General features: G+C 41.7%; 1 protein-coding gene and 2 long non-coding RNA genes across 6 annotated transcripts in view; 2 read left to right on the top strand and 1 right to left on the bottom strand.

Moving 5' to 3' along the window:
• LOC144304077 (uncharacterized) overlaps positions 1-8198 on the top strand; it is a 59079-nt gene extending 50881 nt beyond the window's left edge. The window contains exons 3-5 of one of the 3 annotated variants that reach the window (XR_013371065.1): positions 1514-1652; positions 3045-3337; positions 7876-8198. This is a non-coding gene — a long non-coding RNA (uncharacterized LOC144304077). The remainder of the gene's footprint in view (positions 1-1513; positions 1653-3044; positions 3338-7875) is intronic. The other 2 variants (XR_013371064.1, XR_013371063.1) reach the window with 2 other exon arrangements.
• USO1 (USO1 vesicle transport factor) overlaps positions 1-9726 on the bottom strand; it is an 89970-nt gene extending 80244 nt beyond the window's left edge. For both annotated transcript variants that reach the window (XM_077882504.1, XM_077882505.1), the window contains exon 1: positions 9480-9726. In XM_077882504.1, coding sequence (XP_077738630.1) covers positions 9480-9545 — 66 coding nt within the window. In that variant the 5' untranslated portion in view covers positions 9546-9726. The remainder of the gene's footprint in view (positions 1-9479) is intronic.
• Positions 9727-9784: 58 nt separating this feature from the next.
• Positions 9785-24711, top strand: part of LOC144304076 (uncharacterized) — a 47031-nt gene continuing 32104 nt past the window's right edge. Inside the window, exons 1-2 of the long non-coding RNA XR_013371060.1 lie at positions 9785-10071; positions 11164-11297. This is a non-coding gene — a long non-coding RNA (uncharacterized LOC144304076). The remainder of the gene's footprint in view (positions 10072-11163; positions 11298-24711) is intronic.

The following is a 24711-nucleotide window of genomic DNA, read 5'->3' as shown; positions in this document are numbered from 1 at the left end:
GGGGGGCACAGGGAGACAGAGAGGATCTCAAGTAGACTCCCCACTGAGCACAGAGTCTGACCTAGGGCTCAAGGACCCTCAGATCATGACAGGAGCCAAAACCGAGTCAGCCACTTAACTGACAGACACACCAAGGCACCTCTATTAAATTTTTTAAAAAACCAAAAATCTTAAAAAAGAAATTCATTTGTATAATGAACATACTGGTAATTGCAAAGAAAACATTCTGGAAGTTTGGATGCCAAACTTCACTAGTGATTACCCCCAGTAATGGGAAAAGAGACTATGAAGGGAAGAAGGAAGAGGCAATTTTAGACTACATACTGATATGAATTATTTATAATAAGCATGTTTTCACTATTGCTTCAGTAAATAAACAGTAAACATTTAAAGAAATTTCCAGGGACACCTGGGTGGCTCAGTGGTTAAGCATCTGGCTCAGGTCATGATCCTGGGATTGAGTCCTACATCAGGCTCCCTGGAGGGAGCCTACTTCTCCCTCTGCCTGTGTCTCTGCCCCCCCCACCCCCTGCCATGTCTCTCATGAATGAATAAATAAAATATTTTTTCTTAAAAAGTGACTTTTAATATGCAAAGATCTCTAAGACATATCAATGAAAAAAATAAGCTGCAAAACGCTATAAATAGTATATCATTTATGAAAAAAGATAAGTTCATACAAATATATAATTCTATATTGTACAAATGCAGAATTACTCATAAAACTCTGGAAGGATTTATATCACATTAAGAATCACAGTTATTTCTGAGGGCACCTGGGTGCCACAGCTGGTTGAAGGTCCAACTCTTGGTCTCAGCTCAGGACGTGATCTCATGGTTGTGAGACTGACCCCCACGATGGGCTCCTGCTCAGCATGGAGACTGCTTGGGACTTCCTCTCCCTCTCCCCCTACTTCCGGCTCACACAAGTTCACTCGCTCTCTCTCAAATAAATAAGTCTTAAAAAAAATCATGGTTATTTCTGGAAAGAAACTGAAATTAAAGATGGTAGTCAAAGGGGCCTTAAACTTTACTAGTATTACTTGCCATTTTGTGTCATGAAAAAATTAAAAAGCTAATTAATAAAATAATATGTATAACAATGCAACTCAATGAGAGAATTATGTATCAGAATTCTTCCTTGAGGGGATCCCTGGATGGCTCAGCGGTTTGGCACCTGCCTTCGACCCGGGGCGTGGTCCTGGAGTCCCGGGATCGAGTCCCACATTGGGCTCCCGACATGGAGCCTGCTTCTCCCTCTGCCTGTGTCTCTGCCTCTCTTTCTCAATCTCTGTGTGTCTCATGAATAAATAAATAAAATCTTAAAAAAAGAATTCTTCCTTGTTTTCAGTAATAACCATGTGAGATTCACAATTCCACTTAACAAAAAAAATTTGAAAAGGACAAACCATCCCACTAACAATTGGTAAATGGAGCATAATCAGAATGACAACCTAACAATGTGAATTTAATATCTGCTTTATTAACCAATAGTTCCATTTATTCTCTTCAGATATACATAAAGGAGACCAAAAAAGAAGCAATGGGAATATGAGTGACTAGGAAAGGAAAAAGTGAGATAAGGAATGGAAAAATGAAAAACCACTGAAAAGGAAAAAAAAGGAAAGCGACATAAAACTAGCATGCTGAAGGTACATTTACAATTTAAAGACACTGACATAATGTATTTCCTGACAATTGCTAATAGAAACCCCTAGTTTTTTTTTTAGGTATTCAGTATTTAACTGACACGCAAAAATGAAGAACAGGAATGCCAATTACAAAAATCTAATTCAACCATTCAGTCATTTATTCAATAAGTATTTATCAAGCATCTAATACCAACACATTTGATCATATAACTGTCATGAAGCTTAAAACATAGTTATAGCTCTCCTGGAAAGAACTTACCCAACCATGACAACTGTAGGACTAAAATAATTCATGTTAACCAAAAATCAATTCATTTACATTGTTTTATGGAACAAAAAAATATTAGTGTTTTAGAACACAAAAAGAACCAGAAATTTATTTTAAATTGAATTGAAATCTAATTGAATTGAATAGCTCAGAAAATTTTACCAAAAAAAGCAAAGGTCAGTCTTATCTTGATGACCTAAATATGATCTAAAAAAAAAAAAAAAAAGTGGGACCATTACAAACACCAGTCTCTTTGCAAAATAAATCCAATGAATCTAACACAGTCTATTTCCATTACAGTTAACAGTAAGTCAGCCAAGGTAATATGCTGCTTCATTTATTCTCCACATTTTCTCTAAGAAATGACCGTTTTCCAAAAGAACATTCTTTCCAAGCAAGGCATCATTACAAAACTTGTCTACCAACTAACCTAACACAAATGCTGGTATCTCTAAGTCTTAGCATGACAAAAGTTTTCAAATTAATGGTACAATTTTTATACAAAAATGTTTATAGCATTTCTGCCTGAGGTACAAAAATATAAGCAGGCCTTTTCTATAATTTCCACAAAAGACAAAAAAAAGCAATGCAGTATAAACAATAGATGGTAAATATGTAAGGAGAGAAAAATGGTACTTGCTATCAGCAAATTTACACAAGAAATACTTCTTTTTTTTAAATTTTTATTTATTTGTGATAGTCACAGAGAGAGAGAGAGAATGAGGCAGAGACACAGGCAGAGGGAGAAGCAGGCTCCATGCACCGGGAGCCCGACGTGGGATTCGATCCCGGGTCTCCAGGATCGCGCCCTGAGCCAAAGGCAGGCGCCAAACTGCTGCGCCACCCAGGGATCCCCACAAGAAATACTTCTATTCTCTCCTAAAAGATAATTAGATTCAAGAGTGATTACAATTAACCATCAAACCATAAAGCACCAGAACTTATTTTATGTTCTTTAGAACACTCAGATCTACAAGGTTTCTTTTTTTTTTTTTTTTTTTTTTCTACAAGGTTTCTTGAGGAAAAAAGGGATCTGGTCAAATAAAATTGGTAAACACAAATTACTTTATATCTCCATCTTGAAAATATATTTTTTTAAGATTTTATTTATTTATTCATGACAGACACAGAGAGAGAGGCAGAGACACAGGAAGAGGGAGAAGCAGGCTCCCTGCAGAAAGCTCGACCTGAGACTTGATCCCGGGACCCCAGGATCATGCCCTGAGCCAAAGGCAGATCCTCACCTCAACTGCTGAGCCACTCAGGAGTTCCCATCTTGAAAATATTATAAGCTGCTTAATAAACCTTGTATAAATATTAGATTTTTTTGTTTTGTTTTTGATCATCACACAGCATGCTTCTTTGGGAACAAATTTAAGTACATCCACTCGTGTTTTTTGGAACATACCTTGGACAGGTGCGTGTGTGATTCTAAAATTGCCCTTAACAATCTATATATATTAACCTTCAAAAAAGCCATGCAATTTTCAATAGATACTATACTACTTAATTTATTTTTTTTTAATTTTTATTTATTTATGATAGTCACACAGAGAGAGAGACGCAGAGACACAGGCAGAAGGAGAGGCAGAGACACAGGCAGAGGGAGAAGCAGGCTCCATGCACCGGGAGCCTGACGTGGGATTCGATCCCGGGTCTCCAGGATCGCGCCCTGGGCCAAAGGCAGGCGCTAAACCGCTGTGCCACCCAGGGATCCCTAGATACTACTTTAAAAGAATGTGAGACATCGTTAGTTGGATACAGAAGTGATCAAAACACAAATCATCATTACGGTTTTATCTGACACTGTTATTGCAAGAGAACCAAGAGTCAGTGACCTGGTTATTAATGTAGAATATGAAATTCGAACCCAAACAGGACTTTTGGACTACAGGACTATACATTTATAGTAAAGTGGTATAAAATATGCTTGACTAAACCAACACTATGTCTAAATTTAAGCACATATGCCTTAATAACAATTTTTATTATAAGAAAGTACAGCTGTCTCTATATTGTTAGCCCTTTTGCTTTTTAAGCCAGCTGATCAAAGTTTGATCTAAAAAAATATGACTTCAGGGTACCTGGCTGGCTCAGTCAGTGCAGCATGGGACTCCTGATTTGGGGTCGTGAGTTCAAACTCCAGGTATGACCTGGAGATTACTTAAAAATAAATAAATAAATAAGTAAGTAAGTAAATAGATACAATTTATCAGTATAGTAATTCCACACACTTTTTCTGGACTTAAGCAACTTTCATGCCTTGGATACAACTTGAGAAAAGAAACCCCCTATGATTTACCATCAAATGCTTTGATTTTTAAGAAACGAGCTTTAAAAAAAATAAAAAGTTATTAGTTGAAAGGTAGATGGAAAATTAAATATGTATGAGCATTAAAAAACTAAGGATTTTTAGTATAATCAGTGTTTATTGGGCAGCAGGGTGGCTCAGCGGTTTAGCGCCGCCTTCAGCCCAGGGCCTGATCCTGGAGACCCGGGATCAAGTCCCACGCTGGGCTCCCTGCATGGAGTTTGCTTCTCCCTCTGCCTGTGTCTCTGCTTCTCTCTCTCTCTCTCTCTCTCTCTCTCATGAATAAATAAATAAAATCTTTAAAAATAATAATAATAATAATTAGTGTTTATTTGCACCCAACCTAGTATGCCCAGACTAAGGAGGCCTCTAGTCACCAGAAATCAGTGCCTTTCTCTGAAGCAGAAAAGCGAAATCAAATTTAAAAGTATTCGACTTTAAGGAACACCTGGCTGGCTCAACTGGAAAAGCATGCGAACTCTTGATCTCAGGGTCATGAGTTCAAGCCCCACAATGGATGTAGACATTACTTAAATAAAACTTAAAAAAAAAGTATTTGACTCAAAAATATGCAGTGTAGTGAGGATAAAATTCTATACTTAAGATATTCATAACTTTATAGAATTATTCATTATCATATGATACAAATACAAGTATTTACTACTTAGTCTCTAGAGAACATCCTAATACATATCAAAAGTTACTCTTAACTGACAGTATGAAAAGTTAAGTACTATAAAATCAATAATAAGGGCACCTGGCTGGCTCAGTTGGTAAAGCATGCAACTCTTGATTTCAGGGTTAAAAGCTTGAGCCCCAGGTTGGGTATAGATATTTAAAAATAAAATCTTTACAAAGAAAGTCAATAATATAACTCTAATACACTTAGAAGATCCTTAAGTTCACTAAAGTGAAAACAGGAAAGCTGTAAAAGCACAGTAAAGTTGAAAAATCTCTTCAGTAAAAAGTTTGACAAAATGGACATCAATCATTCTAGAACTTTGATTCCTAGAGTCTTTAAAAAGTACTGTTTAACGAATCCCTGGGTGGCTCAGCGGTTTAGTGCCTGCCTTCCACCCAGGGTGTGATCCTGGAGTCCAGGGATGGAGTCCTGTGTCAGGCTCCCTGCATGAAGCCTGCTTCTCCCCCTGCCTGTGTCTGCCTCTGTGTGTGTGTGTCTCTCATGAATAAATAAATGAAATCTTAAAAAAAATAAAATTAAAAGTACTGTTTTAGCACCTAGTAAGTTGTGAGCTGCTAGGACTATAGATCTGGGATTTCTTTCTTATAACACTGTAATTTATTCATTCACTCATTCATTTTAGAGACAGAGAGAGAGAAAAGAACGAGTAGCAAAAGGAGAGGGGGGAAAAAATCTCAGGCAGACTCCTTACTGAGCATGGAGCCCAATGCGGGGCTCTATCTCACGATCCTGAGATCGCGACCTGAGCTGAAATCAAGAGCTGCATGATTAACTGAGCCACCCAGGTGCCCCTATAATTCATCACACAAATACTTACTGAATATCTACTACTATGGAAAAATAAAGATGGGGATCCCTGGGTGGGTCAGCAGTTCAGCGTCTGCTCAGAGTGTGATCCTGCGGTGCTGGGATCGAGTCCCACATCGGGCTCCCTGCATGGAGCCTGCTTCTCCCTCTCCCTGTGTCTCTGCCTCTCTTTCTGTGTCTCTCATGAATAAATAAATAAAATCTTAAAAAAAAAAAAGATTAAAATACTTACAAACTCTTCCTTAAAGACATTTAAGAGTCTAGAAGAAATGAAACGTATACAAATGGTAGAAAGCTTAAGAAATACACAATCTAGTTAAAATGTGAAGATTGCTCAGAGGGGAAAGATTATCTGCAGTTTGGTGGAGGGGAAAAATAAGGGTGGATTTAAAGGACAGTTATGGGCACCTGAGTGGCTCAGCTGGTTAAGCATCTGACTCTTGATTTCATCTCAGGTCATGATCTCAGGGACCTGAGATCAAGCCTACATCAAGCTCTGCACTTTATTGTGGAGACTGTTTAGGATTTTCTCTCTCTTACCCTCTGCCAACTCCCCACGCCACCCACCACCTACCACATGCTTTCACATACTCTCAAAAAAAAAATTTAGGGGGGTGGGGGTGACTGGGTGGCGGGCACTGAGGTGGGCACTTGACGGGATGAGCACTGAGTGTTATTCTGTATGTTGACAAATTGAACACCAATAAAAAATAAATTTATTAAAAAAAATTTAAAGGACTGATGGACTTTAGGGGTGTCTGACTGGCTCAGTTACTAGAGCATGCAACTTTTGATCTCAGGGTTATAAGTTGGAGCCCCATGTTGGGTGTATAGATTACTCAAAAATGTTTTAAATCTTTAATAATAAATAAACAAGATATAAAAAAATAAAGTAAAATAAAGGACACATAGATCTTAGACAAAGAGGCTTTCTGGAGAAAAGCACGAAAGATGGAAAACCACCATGAAAAGAATTTAATTTCACAGAAATGAAAAAAATTATAAAATACTAAACAATAATGTATCAGTTAGAGGTTGCCAATTATAGCAACTTGGAATATCCAGATGAGATCAAATCACCAATTAAAATATCTAAAATTGTACCACTCATTTTACTGATGTCCTAAATACTTTCAAATTAGTGACCCATGACCCCTTTCACCTGTTATATTTCCCAATGGAACAAGATGGTGAAACATTTTATCCATACTGCAACTTGGAATAAACTATTAATTCTCTTCATAAGACAAATTACTTTTCCAATTTTGAGTATACTCCTCAAAGTAAGAACAAGGATCCTCACTTTCCTTTCACTTTACACAAACAACATACACGAGTGATAATCAAGCTTCATTTTGAAATCACAATGTAGGGATGCCTGGGTGGCTCAGCAGTTAAGCCTCTGCCTTCAGCTCAGGGTGAGATCCCGGGTCCCGGCCTCTCTCTGTGTCTCAAATAAATAAATAAATAAATAATAAAATAAAATAAATAAAATAAAAGATTTTATTTTTATTTATTCATGTCAGACACACACAGAGAGAGGCAGAGAGACACAGGCAGAGGGAGAAGCAGGCTCCATGCAGGGAGCCAGACGTGGGACTCGATCCCAGGTCCCCAGGATCAGGCCCTGGGCTGAAGGGGCACTAAACCGCTGAGCCACGGGGGCTGCCCTAAAAATAAAATCTTAAGAAAAAAGAGAAATCACAATGTAAAATTTATGTTGTTTCACTCACTATGGCAAGATCAGTATTCTAGTCTCAGCTCTGTAATACTGTGCAAGTCGCTTCAGTGCTTTGTGCCTTAGTTTCCTAACGTAAAACGAGGTGGGGGGGGGGGGGTTCAACCTGGATGATCTGCAAAGGACCTTCCAGCTTTAAAATCCTATATTCAATTATATACCATCTTTTCTACAGAAGTCGTTGTGACAAGGCCAACTATTAAAAAAAAAAAAAGAAAAAGATAGTCTTCCTCTAAAATCATGTATTACATTTTTTTTTTTTATTAAAAACTACCCTTTACTGAGCACATACTAAGTGCCAGGCTCTATTTCTTATTTCACTTAATCCTTATTTACACCCATAAAAGCAAGTGGTTCCCTTACTTTACTCACAGGGTATTATCCATCTCTTGCCAGGTCCAATCAAATTAGAGGTGGAAGACAAGGATTCAAATTAAAGCCTAAATCCAAAGCGAGCTCTAATATACTATACTTGATGCATCAAACGGAAAATATCAGAAATTAAATAAATGAACAAAAGCTGAAGAGGTGGGCTGTGACTCTGGTGATCTGGAGAGAGCAACAGTCTTATAACAAGGCAGCTCGGGTGCCTTGTAGCCATGTGGAAGCAGACGAAAGAAGCCAAATATCAGTCGTGTATGTCTGTGTGTGTGTGCGTGTGGACATGGACATGAAATCTCCCAATTTTCAAATAAAGGAAGAGATTCATCAGCTTTCAACTTCTGCTGTAAACAGTTCTAATTCAGATCTGTGAGGTTGATTTTGATACTCGTAATTTTCCAAAATTCCCGGGTAAGTATTAAAATATGAGCATCAGCAAGAAGACCTAGGCTAAGAAGGGAAACCATATTTGAATCCTGGCTTTGCTACTACTAGTAGCGTGACATTGGTCAAGTCACTTCACCTCTCTAAACCACATTTCTTCATTTGTAAAGTGAAGATACTACCATCTATCTGGCAGGGTGGTTAGATTAATGGAGAATGTGCACTATAAAGAACTCAGCATAGTACCTACTTCAAGATAAGAGCTTGACAAATGAAAGCTATTATTATCTTTCAAAATCCCAGTAACACAGAACGTAGGATCTATGTTCACAGACATCCCAATTATGTCTATGACTACTCCCCAAAGTTTACCTTTAAAATGTCATGCTTGGTCACTTTCCTGTATATCTGAAATCATTCTCAATTAGCTTATTTTTAAAATGTCACATGCACTCATTTCTAATAGAAACTAACCGAACTTCAAAATAAATTTATCTTAAACCTAAACGCTGAACCAACTATCAAATACTGTTTTCCGTGGCGAACAGGTTTTTAACGTGACGCTGCAAATCGTGTTACCGAGGAAGGGTTCAGACTTCTGAATCGGGTGAGTAGAAGGGAAAGTTAGGGATGAGTCCCAAAGCAGTTTGAGCGCGAAATAGACCTCCAAGTCCAAGCGAGTATAGCTGGGGGAGCCCGAAAAACGAGGCCTGAACTGGTGACACCTGGCAGAACGATTTCCCTCCAGTTGAAGGGACGGGAGCAGGTGGCTTCGTGCCCCCAAACTATCATTTCATTCTTAGCCACATGCTTTCGTCAACAGCTGGGTTTTAACCCTTCTTGCCACCTTCCCCCATGACCCACTGCAGGCTGCGACGGAGGGAGTAGGACCTTAGGTTCCTCTCGGCCTCTGGAGACAGGCGGAAGGGGGCAAAGGCCCGCGCGGCCCCGAGGGGCGCAGGAGACAGGTCGAGCCCTTCCCGGGCGGGCCCCCCCACCCCCACCCCCACCCTGTAGAGCTGCGGGGCGCGGCCGCGGCCACCCGGGCCGAAACGCCGCGCAGGGGGCTGTGCTGGGGGCGTCAGGAATGGCGCGGGGGTCCCAGGAGAGAAAGGGAGGCAAAGGGAGAGGCGGGCGCGTGGACTCCCGGCCCGTGGTGGGGCACGGAGGTCACCTCCCGGGCCCCGAGTCGTCCGAACCCTTCCCCAGTCCCGGGCCCATCGCGCTCCTCTCACCGTCTCGGCCTCTGTGTGCTGGGGCCCGGCGCTCTGACCGCCCATTACACCGCGGAGGAAGTTCATCTTTCGCTCAGCCACCGGCTCCGCAGGCCCCGCCGGGAAAGAAACGGCGACTTTCCCTGCCCTCGGCAGGGCCCGGCCCCTAGGCCCGCTCCCCGCACTCGCCGGCGCGGCCACCAACGCCTCGCACCCAGGGGCCGCTCCAGCCTCCTAAGCCCGGAAACAGCCGCCGCCGCCAGTCTAAGTGCGCGTGCGCGGGGACGTGGCATTACGTGGCGGCCCGACGGGCGCAGGCCAAAGGGGGACGGAGGCGACGGGGGGCCCGTAGCGCGCATCCAAGCCCGCCCACTGCGCATGCCCCGCCTCCCTGGGCGGACACGCCCCCTGCCCCGCCCCCCGCCGGTCGGTCCCGCCGGCCCCGCCGCCCACGCGGTCCAAGCGCGGCCCCGCAGCCGTGGGGGATCCGGGTGGCGGGTCTTGGCTTGCGGGGAGCTTGGCTGTCGCCGAAGGGGCCTCGCCGCCAGCTGTCGAATCTGGGGTCCTACTCTGTTGGGTCGACAGCGGAATTGTCCTTCGGCCGACGTTACAGGTAAGGGGCCCGGCCCTGGGAGGGCTCGTTGGGCCTTGCGGTCCCGCGATGCGAGCCTTAGGGCCTTCTGAGCCTCGTAAATCGCATTTCTTTACCGGGCTTTGTTTAGCGGTAAAAAGGGTGCTAGAGCCCCCTCATTCCGTTGCCACCGGAGGGCGCATTTTCCAGTCCTTGCTCTCCAGACCTGTTACAAAAGGGATTCCTGGATCTGAACACCAGGTACTCCGCTGTTCTCCAATGGTGCGAAGTTGAAACCGATCGAGCCCTGCGCTTAGTTTATGAGAGAAAACGCATTGATCTGTAGTGTCATTTTGGCAGCTAATTACGTAATATTTCGTTATTACTTCGCAACCCCTGCATTTTCAGTGTTTTTTTTTTTTAAACATGAAAAATGTCTTTTTTTTTTTTTTTTTTTTTTCAAAATGGTATGCCCTGCCCCTTTGGAAATGAGATTGCCCAGGTGGCTACACCTGCTTCTGGAGTAGCCTTGTAAATGTCTTGAGCGCAGGGTCGAGTTAGCCTACTGATCCATACACCTCTTCACTTGGATCCCCTACAGGTCCCGAATTCAGCATTTAAAATTGAACTCATCATCTTCCCCAGCCTACATTAAAGGGGGGAAATAAAAAAGAGAAATCACTATGCTTCTTTGTGCCTTACCAGTCTCAACAGTACCACTAGCCAAATAATTGCCTAAGCTAGAAGGAGGACACTGGGGGGAATCTTATGTTCTGGATTTCTCACCCACCTGTCCAGTATTCAAGCTCTTTAATTTCTATTTATAGAATATTTCTCAAACAGGTCCTATGCTCTTCATCCTTGCTGCCTTTGACATAGTTTATGTTCTCATAATTTTTCACCAAGATTATAGCAGTAGCTTCCTAACTAGTTTGTCTGCATTCAAGCCCTGGCTTCTGTCCAGTCCAGCCTCCAGTCCAGTCACCCTTGGATGAGCCTAACAATGACAAAACATCTGTCCATGTAGGTACTCTTCTTAAAATCTTCCCGTGGTTGTCCATCTGCTCCATAATAAAATCTAGTCTCTGTAGCTTGGTATACAGACCTGTTATGTTCTGGCTCCTATCTTTCCAGCTCCTGCCTCCCCCACGTACTCTGGAATTTTGCCGGGATATGCCCTTCCCCTCCCACCTCCTCATCAAGGAAACTCCTACTGATTCCTTAAGATTTAACTCTGGCACCATCTGAAAGCTTTCCCTGAAATTCAGGTACCTGTGTCTATGCTACCACTTTGCAGTTGTTAGTATGTGGAAAGCACTCAATAAATGCTTGTGAAGCCTACTGTTTAAGGGCAGGACTATGTTATTTATTCATTTTTGTATCTTCATATTTTGGCGCTGGCATAAAAGGTGATATTGATGGATAAATGAAGAAGACATTGTGTATATTTGAATATTTTGCTGAGGAGGAGGGTCCTTTTTTCATCTCTGGGGTGGAATTGTAGATAACATATATCACCGAGGCTCTAGTGAAAGTTCCTTTCCTACTGCCAAGGTATTAATTAAGCATGGGTGACTTGGAGAATGGTTGGGATCATACTGCCCCAAATCCTGTGCTCTAAGCATTGTCTTCTGCTTTAAAACTGGACACTTGACATTTAATTCAGACATTTTCCATGGGGGTATTTGTTGCAACCTTAAAAAAGTGACCAATAAACACTCAGCATTGTTATTACCAAGTAATGTTTGTAAAGAATCACTCAGTCCCTAAGCCCCACCCCTTCCTGATGAGCTTCTCACCTTCCTCCTGTGCCTCACTCAATCCCCATCATCTGCATTGGGGCTCATGGATTTCTACTACATGGATTCTTTCCTTTTTTTTTTTTTTTTTTAAAGGATCTATTTATTCATGAGAGACACACAGAGAGAGGCAGAGACACAGGCAGAGGGAGAAGCAGGCTCCGTGAACAGAGCCTGATGCAGTACTCAATCGATCCCAAGATTCCAGGATCACGTCCTGGGCCAAAGGCAGCCGCTCAACTGCTGAGCCACCCAGGCATCCCTATGTGTATTCTTTCCTAATAAAGCAAACAAACAAAAATAGTGCCTGACATTTTAGCTAAATAAATTCCTTTAAGGCACCAACCTGGTCAAAGTGCCCTGCTTTGTTTTAAACTGGTGAGTAGGTCAGTAACAGCATATGAATTTTCCTTCCAGTTGACCTGTTTTCTTCCCTAACAGCATCCCCCTGGCAGGAAGGACTGTGGACAGGAGGGATGGACAGTTGAGTCCAGAGAAGGTGAAGATAGAGCCCTCAAACCCCCCACCCCCGCCACCCTGACCTCATAGTCTTGCCTCTCTTGGTGTCTGGCAAGGGGTGGAGCTGCTCACCACTTCCAGTCTCAAGAGGAAGCAGAGGGTTCAATGGCTACTTTGTCCCTCATTTGGGGTCTGAAAGAGGAGCAGAGGCATCATGACTAAGGAATAGCCATGAAATGGACTCGTTATTTAAGAGAAAGAGAGTTACAAGTGAATGTACTTTCACTAATTTTTTTTTTTTTTTTTTATGATAGTCACAGAGAGAGAGAGAGAGAGGCAGAGACATAGGCAGAGGGAGAAGCAGGCTCCATGCACCGGGACCCTGATGCGGGACTTGATCCCAGGTCTCCAGGATCGCGCCCTGGGCCAAAGGCAGGCGCCAAACCGCTGCGCCATCCAGGGATCCCAACTTTCACTAGTTTTATAGAGAGAAGTCAGGGACCATGTCTTGTGCCTGTTTGTACCTTTTAATCATTTAGTAGAATTCCTTTAATACGATAGATGTTCACAAACCGTTTCTTTAAATAAAGGAAAAGAAAACATGTAAAAATCCTGACCACCTGACTTAGGCCATTATGCTTCAGAATTTCATAAATCTAAATGTCTGGGATAAGAATTGCCACAAATCCTTATAATACATGTAATAAAAATATTTAGCTTGGGTGTCCTTGGGTGAATAAAAGTGATTTCCCTTTAAGCCAAACCTGATAACAAAGCAACTAACAAAATTTGAAATTCATTTTTAAAATTGCTTCCTCACAATCCCCTACTTCAGTGTCTCTTCAGTGGCCCACTTTCCCCATTCTTTCTTACTTTCTAGTGGCAAACTCAACAAAGCAATGAAATACAATTGCACAAGATTGTGTTTTGGTTGGAAGGTTGGTAGTGTGGTGGAGTATTGTTACCTGCTTAGAAATTTGTATTTGAAATACACCATACACAGATCTCTAAAGACTGCAAAATCAGTGTCCAGAAACATTGTTTTTGTTTTTTTTTAAAGTCAGCTCTATGCATAACATGGGGCTCAAGTCATGACCCTGAGATCAAGAGTCACACACTCTACCCACTTAGCCAGCCAGATGCCCCCAAATATTGTTGATACAATTATGCATTACTATCCATTAACCAAACATACAGAAAAATAAATTACTAATGATGAAGCAGCTATTGAAATTCATAACCAATCAGGGATCCCTGGGTGGCTCAGCGGTTTAGCGCCTGCCTTCGGCCCAGGGCGTGATCCTGGAGTCCCCGGATCGAGTCCCACGTCGGGCTCCCTGCATGGAGCTTGCTTCTCCCTCTGCCTATGTCTCTGCCTCTCTCTCTGTGTCTCTCATGAATAAATAAATAAAATTTTTAATAATAATAATAACAACATCAAATACATAGGTGGTGTGCCTTATTTACCAGTCTCTGTCTATTAAAAGTGTGTTGCATAAAATACTTTACTTAATCCTCACAACAACCTTATGAGATGGGTAGTGATAGTAGATGGTGAAACAGGCAGAGCGTTATTTGCCTGATACCCTACAGCCAGGAAGTGGCAGAGCTAGGACATAAGTCTGAGATATGGCTCCAAAGCCTGTGCTGTTAGATACTATGCTATCCAGACTCTTCTGCACCCAAGGCAACCATCATGCACTAGGTAGAAATATGGCCTACAAGTCCCTATATAATCTGACCCCTCTGTTATCCCCCTGACCTCATCTTCTGCTGCATTCCCTCCACTCCAGGCACACTAGCATCTTGTTTCTGAAACTTAACTCCCTCTTTCCCTTGTTCTTTTCCTGTATTGGGGATGCTTGCTACTCCAGTTCTCTGGAGGAATGGCTTGCTCCTTCACCTGTTTGATTAGGTATACTCAAGCGTTACCCAGGTCTCTCCTGACTATTTTAAGTTACAGTTTCCTCATACTCCTTCTCCCTCTGCTCTGCTTATTTTTCTCTGTAGCACTTGCCAGTCTGATACATTATTTTCCCATATGTGTTATTTTCCTATATTTCATCAGCTATAAGACACCATTAAGTGTCCCTCAGAGAAGGAAAAATATTAAACCGTGCCAATTGTCTGATGCATCTACCACAAGATGCATCCCAATTTCAGGTTTCACAAAATGTGAAAAGATGTTTATTGTAGGACTAATGGAGTATAGTATATATTTTACATCTTTATCTTGTTTATTGTCTATCTCCTCATTGCCAGCAGAATGGGAGCCCCTAAGGGCCGTAATTTTAGTCCTTTTGTGAAATGTTTTATCCTCAGTGCTTAGCACAGTGTCTAACACATAATAGGCACTTGGTAACTCTAAAGGGTGAATGAACTCCCCAGATGAAGAAATTCCTGCTTTCAGCCTGTGTGCAGGGAGCAGAAATTCTGCAACGTTGCTAAGCGTTGCATGGTGGCCGGACTTAATAGAGTCTGCATCGGGGTCCTCAGAAAATTTTATTAACATGCTAATTTTAGTTTATGAATATTTTGTTGGCCGTTAATGACTAACTTAATAATTAATGTTTAGTCATATGTAAAAGTAAATGTTGTGTGGGAGGAAGAATTTATATTTTTAGGACTAGATATCAGCCCACTGGGAGAACCATCTCAACCTCCAAATGGCTAGCTTACCTTGCTTGGAGATTCACACTGATGAAATGGTTTTCTTCTCTTTCCTCCACTCCTCCTCCTCCTCCTCCACTCCTCCTCCTTTTTCCCTTCCTCCTCCTTTTTCTAAGACAGGTAATATATTCACATGGTTAAAATAAAAAGTACCAAAAAGTGTATAGTGAAAAGTTCCCCTGGTATATTCCGTGGCCGCCCAGGAAATCAATGTAAACTGTTCTTGTTTATCCTTTTAGATATACAAATATGTATATTTAATATCTCTTTCTCTTTTTTTAAAAAAATAACATAGATAAGGGACACCTGGGTGGCTCAGCGGTTGAGCATCTGCCATTGGCTCAAGGTGTGACCCCAGGGTCCCCACGTGGAGCCTGCTTCTCCCTCTGCCTGTGTCTCTGCCCCTCTCTCTCTCTCTGTGTCTCATGAATAAATAAATCTTTTAAAAAATTAAAAGAATAATAATAACATAGATAAATGTAGCACATTGTATATACTGTCCTATACCTTTTTTCCATTTAATGTATCTTGGAGATTGTTCCACATCAATATATAGAGGGTGGTACATATCTTCAACCTTTCTTATTGTGTCCTGTGAAGTGCCTTTCAAAATATGTTTTTATTTTTTATTTTTTTAAGATTGTATTTCTTTATTGAGAGAGAACAAGCATAAGCAGGGGGAGGGGCAGAGAGAGAAGGTGAAGCAGACTCTCTGCTCAGCAGGGAGCCTGATGCGGCTCCATCCCAGGACTCTGGGATCATGACCTGACCCCAAGACAGATGCTTAACTGACTGAGCCACCTAGGTGCCCCTCAAAATATTTTTTTAAAGTCCTAAGAATTCATGGGACACCTGGGTAGCTCAGCGGTTGAGCGTCTGCGTTAGGCTCAGGGCATGATCCCAGGGTTCCAGAATCAAGTTCCACATCAGGCTCCCTGTATGGAGCCTGCTTCTTCCTCTGCCTGTGTCTCTGCCTCTCTTTCTTCATGAATAAATAAATAAAATCTTGAAAAAAAAAATAGAGTCCTAAGAGTTCCTAAGGAGACGAGGGTGCAAGAAAGAAGGTTCTGGGACCCCATCCTGTTCCATTCTATCGATTTCATTTGTTTACATTGCTGATTTCATTTGAACAAAAAGATTGAGTGGCTAAAACTTTGGATGGCCACCTCTCTTAGGGGATGTGAAATGTGATCAAGGCATGGACTCAAAATAGTCAAGGAGCCTCACATGCTCTAGAGTCTAGGGTTCAAATTCCTGCCCTACCTGTTAAGAAAGGAAATAAAGGTGGCTGTTAGGATTTTATTAGAGAATATCTTTAACATGCTTAATAATTTAATACCAGAGGGGCCCCTGGGTGGCACAGTTGAGCATCCAACTCTTGGTTTCGGCTCCAGTAGTGATCTCGGGGTCTGAAATCGTGGCCCAGTTGAGATCTGCTAGAGTTTCTCTCTCCCTCTCCCTCTATGCCTCCCCACACTCACTTTCCCCTGTGCTTTTTCTCTCTAAAATACATGAATCTTAAAGAAAAAAAAACACTTCAATACCTGAAACATAGTTAAGTACTCAATAAAAGAATGGACAGCCAGATCATCTTTGGTATGTATTAGCATTTTCTTAAAAACCAAACATGTAGGGATCCCTGGGTGGTGCAGCGGTTTAGCGCCTGCCTTTGGCCCAGGGTGTGATCTTGGAGACCCAGGATCAAATCCCACGTCGGGCTCCCAGTGCATGGAGCCTGCTTCTCCCTCTGCCTATGTCTCTGCCTCTCTCTCTGTGTGTGACTATCATAAATAAATTAAAAAAAAAATTAAAAAAAAAAACCAAACATGTAAAGATAGTACTTAACTGAAAGTATATTGGCTGATGTTACTGGAATGTCTGTTACTTCAGATATAGCTTGATCTGGGGCATCAAGACAATGTCCCCAGGATCTGGGCTTTCTCTTTCTGGGCTCTGCTGTTTTTATCTGTTTCTTTCTCTGGCTCCTTACAGGGGCAAGATGCCTGTCAGCCCTATAATTTCCCAGGTCCAAGTTCATCAAGGAAGACTCCTAACCTCTCTCATGACTCACTGCATCTGGCTGAGTCATGCACCCATGTGTTGGGCCAGTTCCTGTAGTCCAGTGTGTGAGATGCACTGATTGGCCTTGATTCACACACCCACCTCTAAAACCAGCAGTGAGAGTCCTCAGTTCACCTCAAATCGTAAGGCATAAGAACAGGGGAACAGGGACTTTATTCAAAGGAAATCTGGAATACTATGCCAGGGGAAAGTTTATCAGGGTAGAAAAAAACAATAGATGCTCACTGTATGCCCTAATGGACTTGACTGCCAATTTATTTTTGAAAAATATTTTTTCCAGCAGTGCTACTAGCATATTGCTAACCTCAGTTCTGTTGCTTTGCAAAAGGTTCAAAAGATCATGTTGCATTATTTAATAAAAGTTATTTTACACTGCATTGTATTTCTGTCTACAAGCAAAGCTGTAGCTTTACTCTTTAAAAACAAAACAAAAAAACAACAAAAAAAAAAAACTATGGTCCAGTGTGTTTTCATTTTTAAGAAAATACAATAAAGAGAATTCCTTACTTAGGAAACATCTAAATTGGGAAATCCCATTTTCAGTTCCAAAGGACTTTTTATAAAACTATGGAGGGACAGATTTATCAGATCCAGGACTCAGCACTCTTGCCTGCTGTGGAAAATTTGCAGTGACCTCCCCACCACACCCCCTCTCTTCCAGCTAGCTGAACAGGCAGGTCTTGAATAGCCAGGATGGGTTTTTACTGTCCCAGTCTCTAGCTAGACCAAATCCTTTGAAGTTCACGATACTGGCTGATGCCAAGATTCCATGGAAGCTTAAGATGGTTTATTATGGAGTCACTGTCACCTCCACCAGCAATCCATGATCCCAGAGCAAATTGCAGCTGACCTGTTTCATTTGCCTGAGTCTGTGGCCCAAGTGAGTATGTGTGAGGGGTTGGGATGTCAGGGGGCTCTGTAGGGTGTCTCTTGAGATGAGAGTACAGTCTGTGAAGGCAGATTGGGCCTCCGGGCCAGCAGGATGGTTAGCTTACCTGGACCAGAACTTTTCAAAGCTAGCCCACACCTCCAAGTCCATTCTTTCCCCAATTCCAGCCCTTTAATGAAGTTGAATAAAGTTGCCAATGGCCTGTGGTTGATGAATACACCACATGTAATTGGGGTGGGCTCAGTAACTTGCAGATATTAGTTGAAGGGACCAGCACTGAAATAGGCAGATTGAGAAAAGAAGAGGGAGTTGGGTGAGGATATAATTCTCTGCCAGCAGCTCAGTTGTCTATTGCAGAGAAATGGAAGCTAAGATCATGAGCACCAAGAGGCAAAGAAGAGAAGTCTTCTGTTTGGCTTGACCATTGCCTGATGCTGCCTTGGTGGGATCTCATAAACACCACAATAGTTGTAGGTAGTATAAAGAGCTAGAAGAGCTGCAGCTTGCTCTCCCACCACTCTCTGTACACACATGGCTTTTCCAGGGCAGGACCACAGCCTATTGGACTGAAGTGCCCCAGACCCAAGTCCAAAAACTGCTCTCTCTCTCCTAGGTATATGAATAGTGACTTGTAAATAGCTCAGAGTCCAAGGTTCTAATAGGTAATGGCCTCAGCCAATCTCTTTCCTGTGAGGGCCCTGCTATCTAGGTCTGGTTCTAGTATCTGGGTCAGAGCAAACTGACTATCCTGGTATTTTGGTACTTACTTCATGGTATAATAAGTTTCAAGATCTTTGTTTTTAAAAAGTTCACATTTTACACCTTTTAAAACAAATCAATAAAACTACACATTCAACACATTTCCTTTTAATAGAGGTGAGCAATTCCAAGCTTTGCTGTGTCCTTGCACACCTGGCAAGGATTCAGTGCCTTTTTGCAGTGTTAGCTCCCTTGCCTGCCTGGAGCTTTTAGAATCTCATCCTCTGGATTGCTGCTCAGCTCCCTAGATTAGATTTTTCCCTGCCAATCCGGGAAGGATGGTCTCTCCCTTGGGATTCTCTTCCCCAGCAGAATGAGCCACTTTGCTCAGAGCCTTTCTCTGGGAATCCGTATGCTCTCTCCCTCTTTTTGGGGGTGGGATGGGATGGGGAGCTGGGGTTGCGAGGTGACTGATAAAGAGAAACTGAGAAGGGTTTCTATGAAGGAGAGGAGGCAAAGAAGAGGAAGGGGGTAGAGTGGCAAGAGATCTGAGAAACTCAATGAAACTGCTGACTAATCTCTGCCACTAGAGTATTACACACACACAAACAGTTTTTTTCCCCCAGTACTTAAAATAGCTCGGCATAGCAAAATATTGAAAACAGTTGTGCTTGGATTCTTGAACTACTGATTCAGCAAACACTGAGTCTCTGTCCTCTGTGACAGGCGCCACTATAGGTACTCTCCTGTGTGTGGGTCACTCTGGAAGGCTAGAAATCCTTATTCTGTTTCACAGAGAGAAGCCTGGGCTTCATCATGGCATAGGCCAGAAAGGCAAGTTTTGTTTGCAAACCTAGACAGACCTGGGTTTTCATTCTAGTCTTGCCACTTTTGAACAGTGTGGCCTTGGGCAAGTGATTTAACTTTGCTGTGTCAGTTGCAATGACCATGTGCTGCAACAACAGGAAACCCAAGAGTATCTTAAATTAGGAGGGAGGAAGAACAGGACTGGCACAGAGTAGCTCTAAGATGTCATCTGTTATCTGAGCTGGAATCTTTCCGCTCAGCTATCCTTGGCTTGAGGCCTTTTGTCTTTGTGGTTGCAAGCTAGCTGCTTCATCTCCAGCATTGTATCCTTATTCTAAAAAAAAAAAAAAAAAAAAAAGAAGGGCAAAAAAAAAAAAAAAGATTCTTATAGTAAACAAGGAAGAATAAACCCTGAAAAAACTTGCCAACCTAGGAGCATCATTGTAAAGATTAAATAATGCTTGTAAAACATCTACCAAGAAGCCAGTAACATGGTTAATACTTAAAAATACCCCTCCCCAACTTGTGGGGACAGGTTATTTGTTTTTGTTTTTGTTTTTTTTAATCACTTGTAGTCAGACACATAATAAATAAACAGATAATAAATAGTCACTACGCCTAAGTTACCTTTTACTGGTTTGGAAATTCTGTATTTCCTTGAATCTTTTGATATCCCTTCAGCTATACAACTAAGACTACTTCTATGCTGTATTAGTCTACATGACTATAAAATGGTTGGTTCTAGAACCCATTTACTAGGATAACATTATGTATATATTAAATAAGAACTTGGGCAGCCCAGGTGGCTCAGTGGTTTAACACCGCCTTCAGCCCAGGGTGTGATCCTGGAGACCTGGGATCGAGTCCCACATTGGGCTCCCTGCATGGAGCCTGCTTCTCCCTCTGCCTGTGTCTCTGCCTCTCTCTCTCTCTATCTCTCATGAATAAATAAATAAAATCTTTTTTTTTTAATAATAAATTTATTTTTAATTGGTGTTCAATTTACCAACATACAGAATAACACCCAGTGCTCATCCCGTCAAGTTCCCCCCTCAGTGCCCCTCACCCATTCACCCTCACCCACCGCACTCCTCCCCTTCCACCACCCCCAGCTCGCTTCCCAGAGTTAGGAGTCTTCATGTTCTGTCTCCCTTTCTGATATTTCCCACACATTTCTTCTCCCTTCCCTTATATTCCCTTTCACTCTTATTTATATTCCCCAAATGAATGAGAACATACACTGTTTGTCCTTCTCCGATTGACTTACTTCACTCAGCATAATACCCTCCAGTTCCATCCATGTTGAAGCAAATGGTGGGTATTTGTCGTTTCTAATGGCTGAGGAATATTCCATTGTATACATAAACCACATCTTCTTTATCCATTCATCTTTCGATGGACACCGAGGCTCCTTCCACAGTTTGGCTATTGTGGACATTGCTGCTAGAAACATCGGGGTGCAGGTGTCCCGGCATTTCATTGCATCTGAATCTTTGGGGTAAATCCCCAGCAGTGCAATTGCTGGGTCATAGGGCAGGTCTATTTTTAACTCTGAGGAACCTCCACACAGTTTTCCAGAGTGGCTGCACCAGTTCACATTCCCACCAACAGTGCAAGAGGGTCCCCCTTTCTCCACATCCTCTCCAACATTTGTGGTTTCCTGCCTTGTTAATTTTCCCCATTCTCACTGGTGTGAGGTGGGATCTCATTGGGGTTTTGATTTCCATTTCCCTGATGGCAAGTGATGCAGAGCATTTTCTCATGTGCGTGTTGGCCATGTCTATGTCTTCCTCTGTGAGATTTCTGTTCATGTCTTTTGCCCATTTCATGATTGGATTGTTTGTTTCTTTGGTGTTGAGTTTAATAAGTTCTTTATAGATCTTGGAAACTAGCCCTTTATCTGATACGTCATTTGCAAATATCTTCTCCCATTCTGTAGGTTGTCTTTTAGTTTTGTTGACTGTATCCTTTGCTGTGCAAAAGCTTCTTATCTGGATGAAGTCCCAATAGTTCATTTTTGCTTTTGTTTCTTTTGCCTTCATGGATGTATCTTGCAAGAAGTTACTGTGGCCGAGTTCAAAACGGATGTTGCCTGTGTTCTCCTCTAGGATTTTGATGGAATCTTGTCTCACATTTAGATCTTTCATCCATTTTGAGTTTATCTTTGTGTATGGTGCAAGAGAGTGGTCTAGTTTCATTCTTCTGCATGTGGATGTCCAATTTTCCCAGCACCATTTATTGAAGAGACTGTCTTTCTTCCAGTGGATAGTCTTTCCTGCTTTATCGAATATTGACCATAAAGTTCAGGGTCCACTTCTGGGTTGTCTATTCTGTTCCATTGATCTGTGTGTCTGTTTTTGTGCCAGTACCACACTGTCTTGATGACCACAGCTTTGTAGTCCAACCTGAAATCTGGCATTGTGATGCCCCCAGATATGGTTTTCTTTTTTAAAATTCCCCTGGCTATTCGGGGTCTTTTCTGATTCCACACAAATCTTAAAATAATTTGTTCTAACTCTCTGAAGAAAGTCCATGGTATTTTGATAGGGATTGCATTAAATGTGTAAATTGCCCTGGGTAGCGTTAACATTTTAACAATATTAATTCTTCCAATCCATGAGCATTGAATATGTTTCCATCTTCTTGTGTCTTCCTCAATTTCTTTCAGAAGTGTTCTATAGTTTTTAGGGTATAGATCCTTTACCTCTTTGGTTAGGTTTATTCCTAGGTATCTTATGCTTTTGGGTGCAATTGTAAATGGGATTGACTCCTTAATTTCTCTTTCTTCAGTCTCATTGTTAGTGTATAGAAATGCCATTGATTTTTGGGCATTGATTTTGTATCCTGCCACGCTACCAAATTGCTGTATGAGTTCTAACAACCTTGGGGTGGAGGCTTCTGGGTTTTCTATGTGGAGTATCATGTCATCGGCGAAGAGGAAGAGTTTGACTTCTTCTTTGCCAATTTGAATGCCTTTAATGTCTTTTTGTTGTCTGATTGCTGAGGCTAGGACTTCCAGTACTATGTTGAATAGCAGTAGTGAGAGTGGACATCCCTGTCTTGTTCCTGATCTTAGGGGAAAGGCTCCTAGTGCTTCCCCATCGAGAATGATATTTGCTGTGGGTTTTTCGTAGATGGCTTTTAAGATGTTGAGGAATGTTCCCTCTATCCCTACACTCTGAAGAGTTTTGATCAGGAATGGATGCTGTATTTTGTCAAATGCTTTCTCTGCATCTAATGAGAGGATCATATGGTTCTTGGTTTTTCTCTTGCTGATATGATGAATCACATTGATTGTTTTACGAGTGTTGAACCAGCCTTGTTTCCCGGGAATAAATCCTACTTGGTCATGGTGAATAATTTTCTTAATGTATTGTTGGATTCTATTGGCTAGTATCTTGTTGAGAATTTTTGCATCCATGTTCATCAGGGATATTGGTCTGTAATTCTCCTTTTTGGTGGGGTCTTTGTCTGGTTTTGGAATTAAGGTGATGCTGGCCTCATAGAACGAATTTGGAAGTACTCCATCTCTTTCTATCTTACCAAACAGTTTTAGTAGAATAGGTATGATTTCTTTAAACGTTTGATAGAATTCCCCTGGGAAGCCATCTGGCCCTGGACTCTTGTGTCTTGGGAGGTTTTTGATGACTGCTTCAATTTCCTCCCTGATTATTGGCCTGTTCAGGTTTTCTATTTCTTCCTGTTCCAGTTTTGGTAGTTTGTGGCTTTCCAGGAATGCGTCCATTTCTTCTAGATTGCCTAATTTATTGGCGTATAGCTGTTCATAATATGTTTTTTTTTTTTTTTTAAATTTTTAGTTATTTACTTATGATAGTCACAGAGAGAGAGAGAGGCAGAGACACAGGCAGAGGGAGAAGCAGGCTCCATGCATCGGGAGCCCGATATGGGATTCGATCCCGGGTCTCCAGGATCGCGCCCTGGGCCAAAGGCAGGCGCCAAACCGCTGCGCCACCCAGGGATCCCCATAATATGTTTTTAAAATCGTTTGTATTTCCTTGGTGTTGGTAGTGATCTCTCCTTTCTCATTCATGGTTTTATTAATTTGAGTCTTCTCTCTCTTCTTTTTAATAAGGCTGGCTAATGGTTTATCTATCTTATTAATTCTTTCAAAGAACCAACTCCTGGTTCTGTTGATCTGTTCCACGGTTCTTCTGGTCTCGATTTGGTTGAGTTCTGCTCGAATCTTTATTAACTCTCTTCTTCTGCTGGGTGTAAGGTCCATCTGCTGTTTTTTTTTCTCTAGCTCCTTTATGTGTAAGGTTAGCTTTTGTATTTGAGTTCTTTCCAGTTTTTGAATGGATGCTTGTATTGCGATGTATTTCCCCCTTAGGACTGCTTTTGCTGCATCCCAAAGATTTTGAACAGTTGTATCTTCATTCTCATTAGTTTCCATGAATCTTTTTAATTTTTCCTTAATTTCCTGGTTGACCCTTTCATCTTTTAGCAGGATGGTCCTTAACCTCCACGTTTTTGAGGTCCTTCCAAACTTCTTGTTGTGATTTAGTTCTAATTTCAAGGCATTATGGTCTGAGAATATGCAGGGGATGATCCCAATCTTTTGGTATCAGTTCAGACCCAATTTGTGACCCAGTATGTGGTCTATTCTGGAGAAAGTTCCATGTGCACTTGAGAAGAATGTGTATTCAGTCAAGTTTGGATGTAAAGTTCTGTAGATATCTGTGAAATCCATCTGGTCCAGTGTATCATTTAAAGCTCTCGTTTCTTTGGAGATGTTGTGCTTAGAAGACCTATCGAGGGTAGAAAGAGCTAGATTGAAGTCACCAAGTATAAGTGTATTATTATCTAAGTATTTCTTCACTTTGGTTATTAATTGGTTTAAATATTTGGCAGCTCCCACATTCGGGGCATATATATTGAGGATTGTTAAGTCCTCTTGTTGAATAGATCCTTTAAGTATGAGATAGTGTCCCTCTTCATCTCTCACTACAGTCTTCGGGGTAAATTTTAGTTTATCTGATATGAGGATGGCTACCCCTGCTTTCTTTTGAGGACCATTTGAATGGTAAATGGTTCTCCAACCTTTTATTTTCAGGCTGTAGGTGTCCTTCTGTCTAAAATGAGTCTCCTAAAAAAAATAAAAAATAAATAAAATAAAATAAAATAAAAAAATAAAATAAAATAAAATAAAATAAAAAAATAAAATGAGTCTCTTGTAGACAGCAAATAGATGGGTCCTGCTTTTTTATCCAGTCTGAAACCCTGTGCCTTTTGATGGGTTCATTAAGCCCGTTCACG

The sequence above is a fragment of the Canis aureus genome, chromosome 33 (assembly GCF_053574225.1).
Source record: "Canis aureus isolate CA01 chromosome 33, VMU_Caureus_v.1.0, whole genome shotgun sequence".
In the NCBI taxonomy this organism is placed as follows: Eukaryota; Metazoa; Chordata; class Mammalia; order Carnivora; family Canidae; genus Canis; species Canis aureus.
The sequence above is the reverse complement of the archived record's forward strand: the minus strand, read 5'-3'. Positions and strand labels throughout refer to the sequence as shown.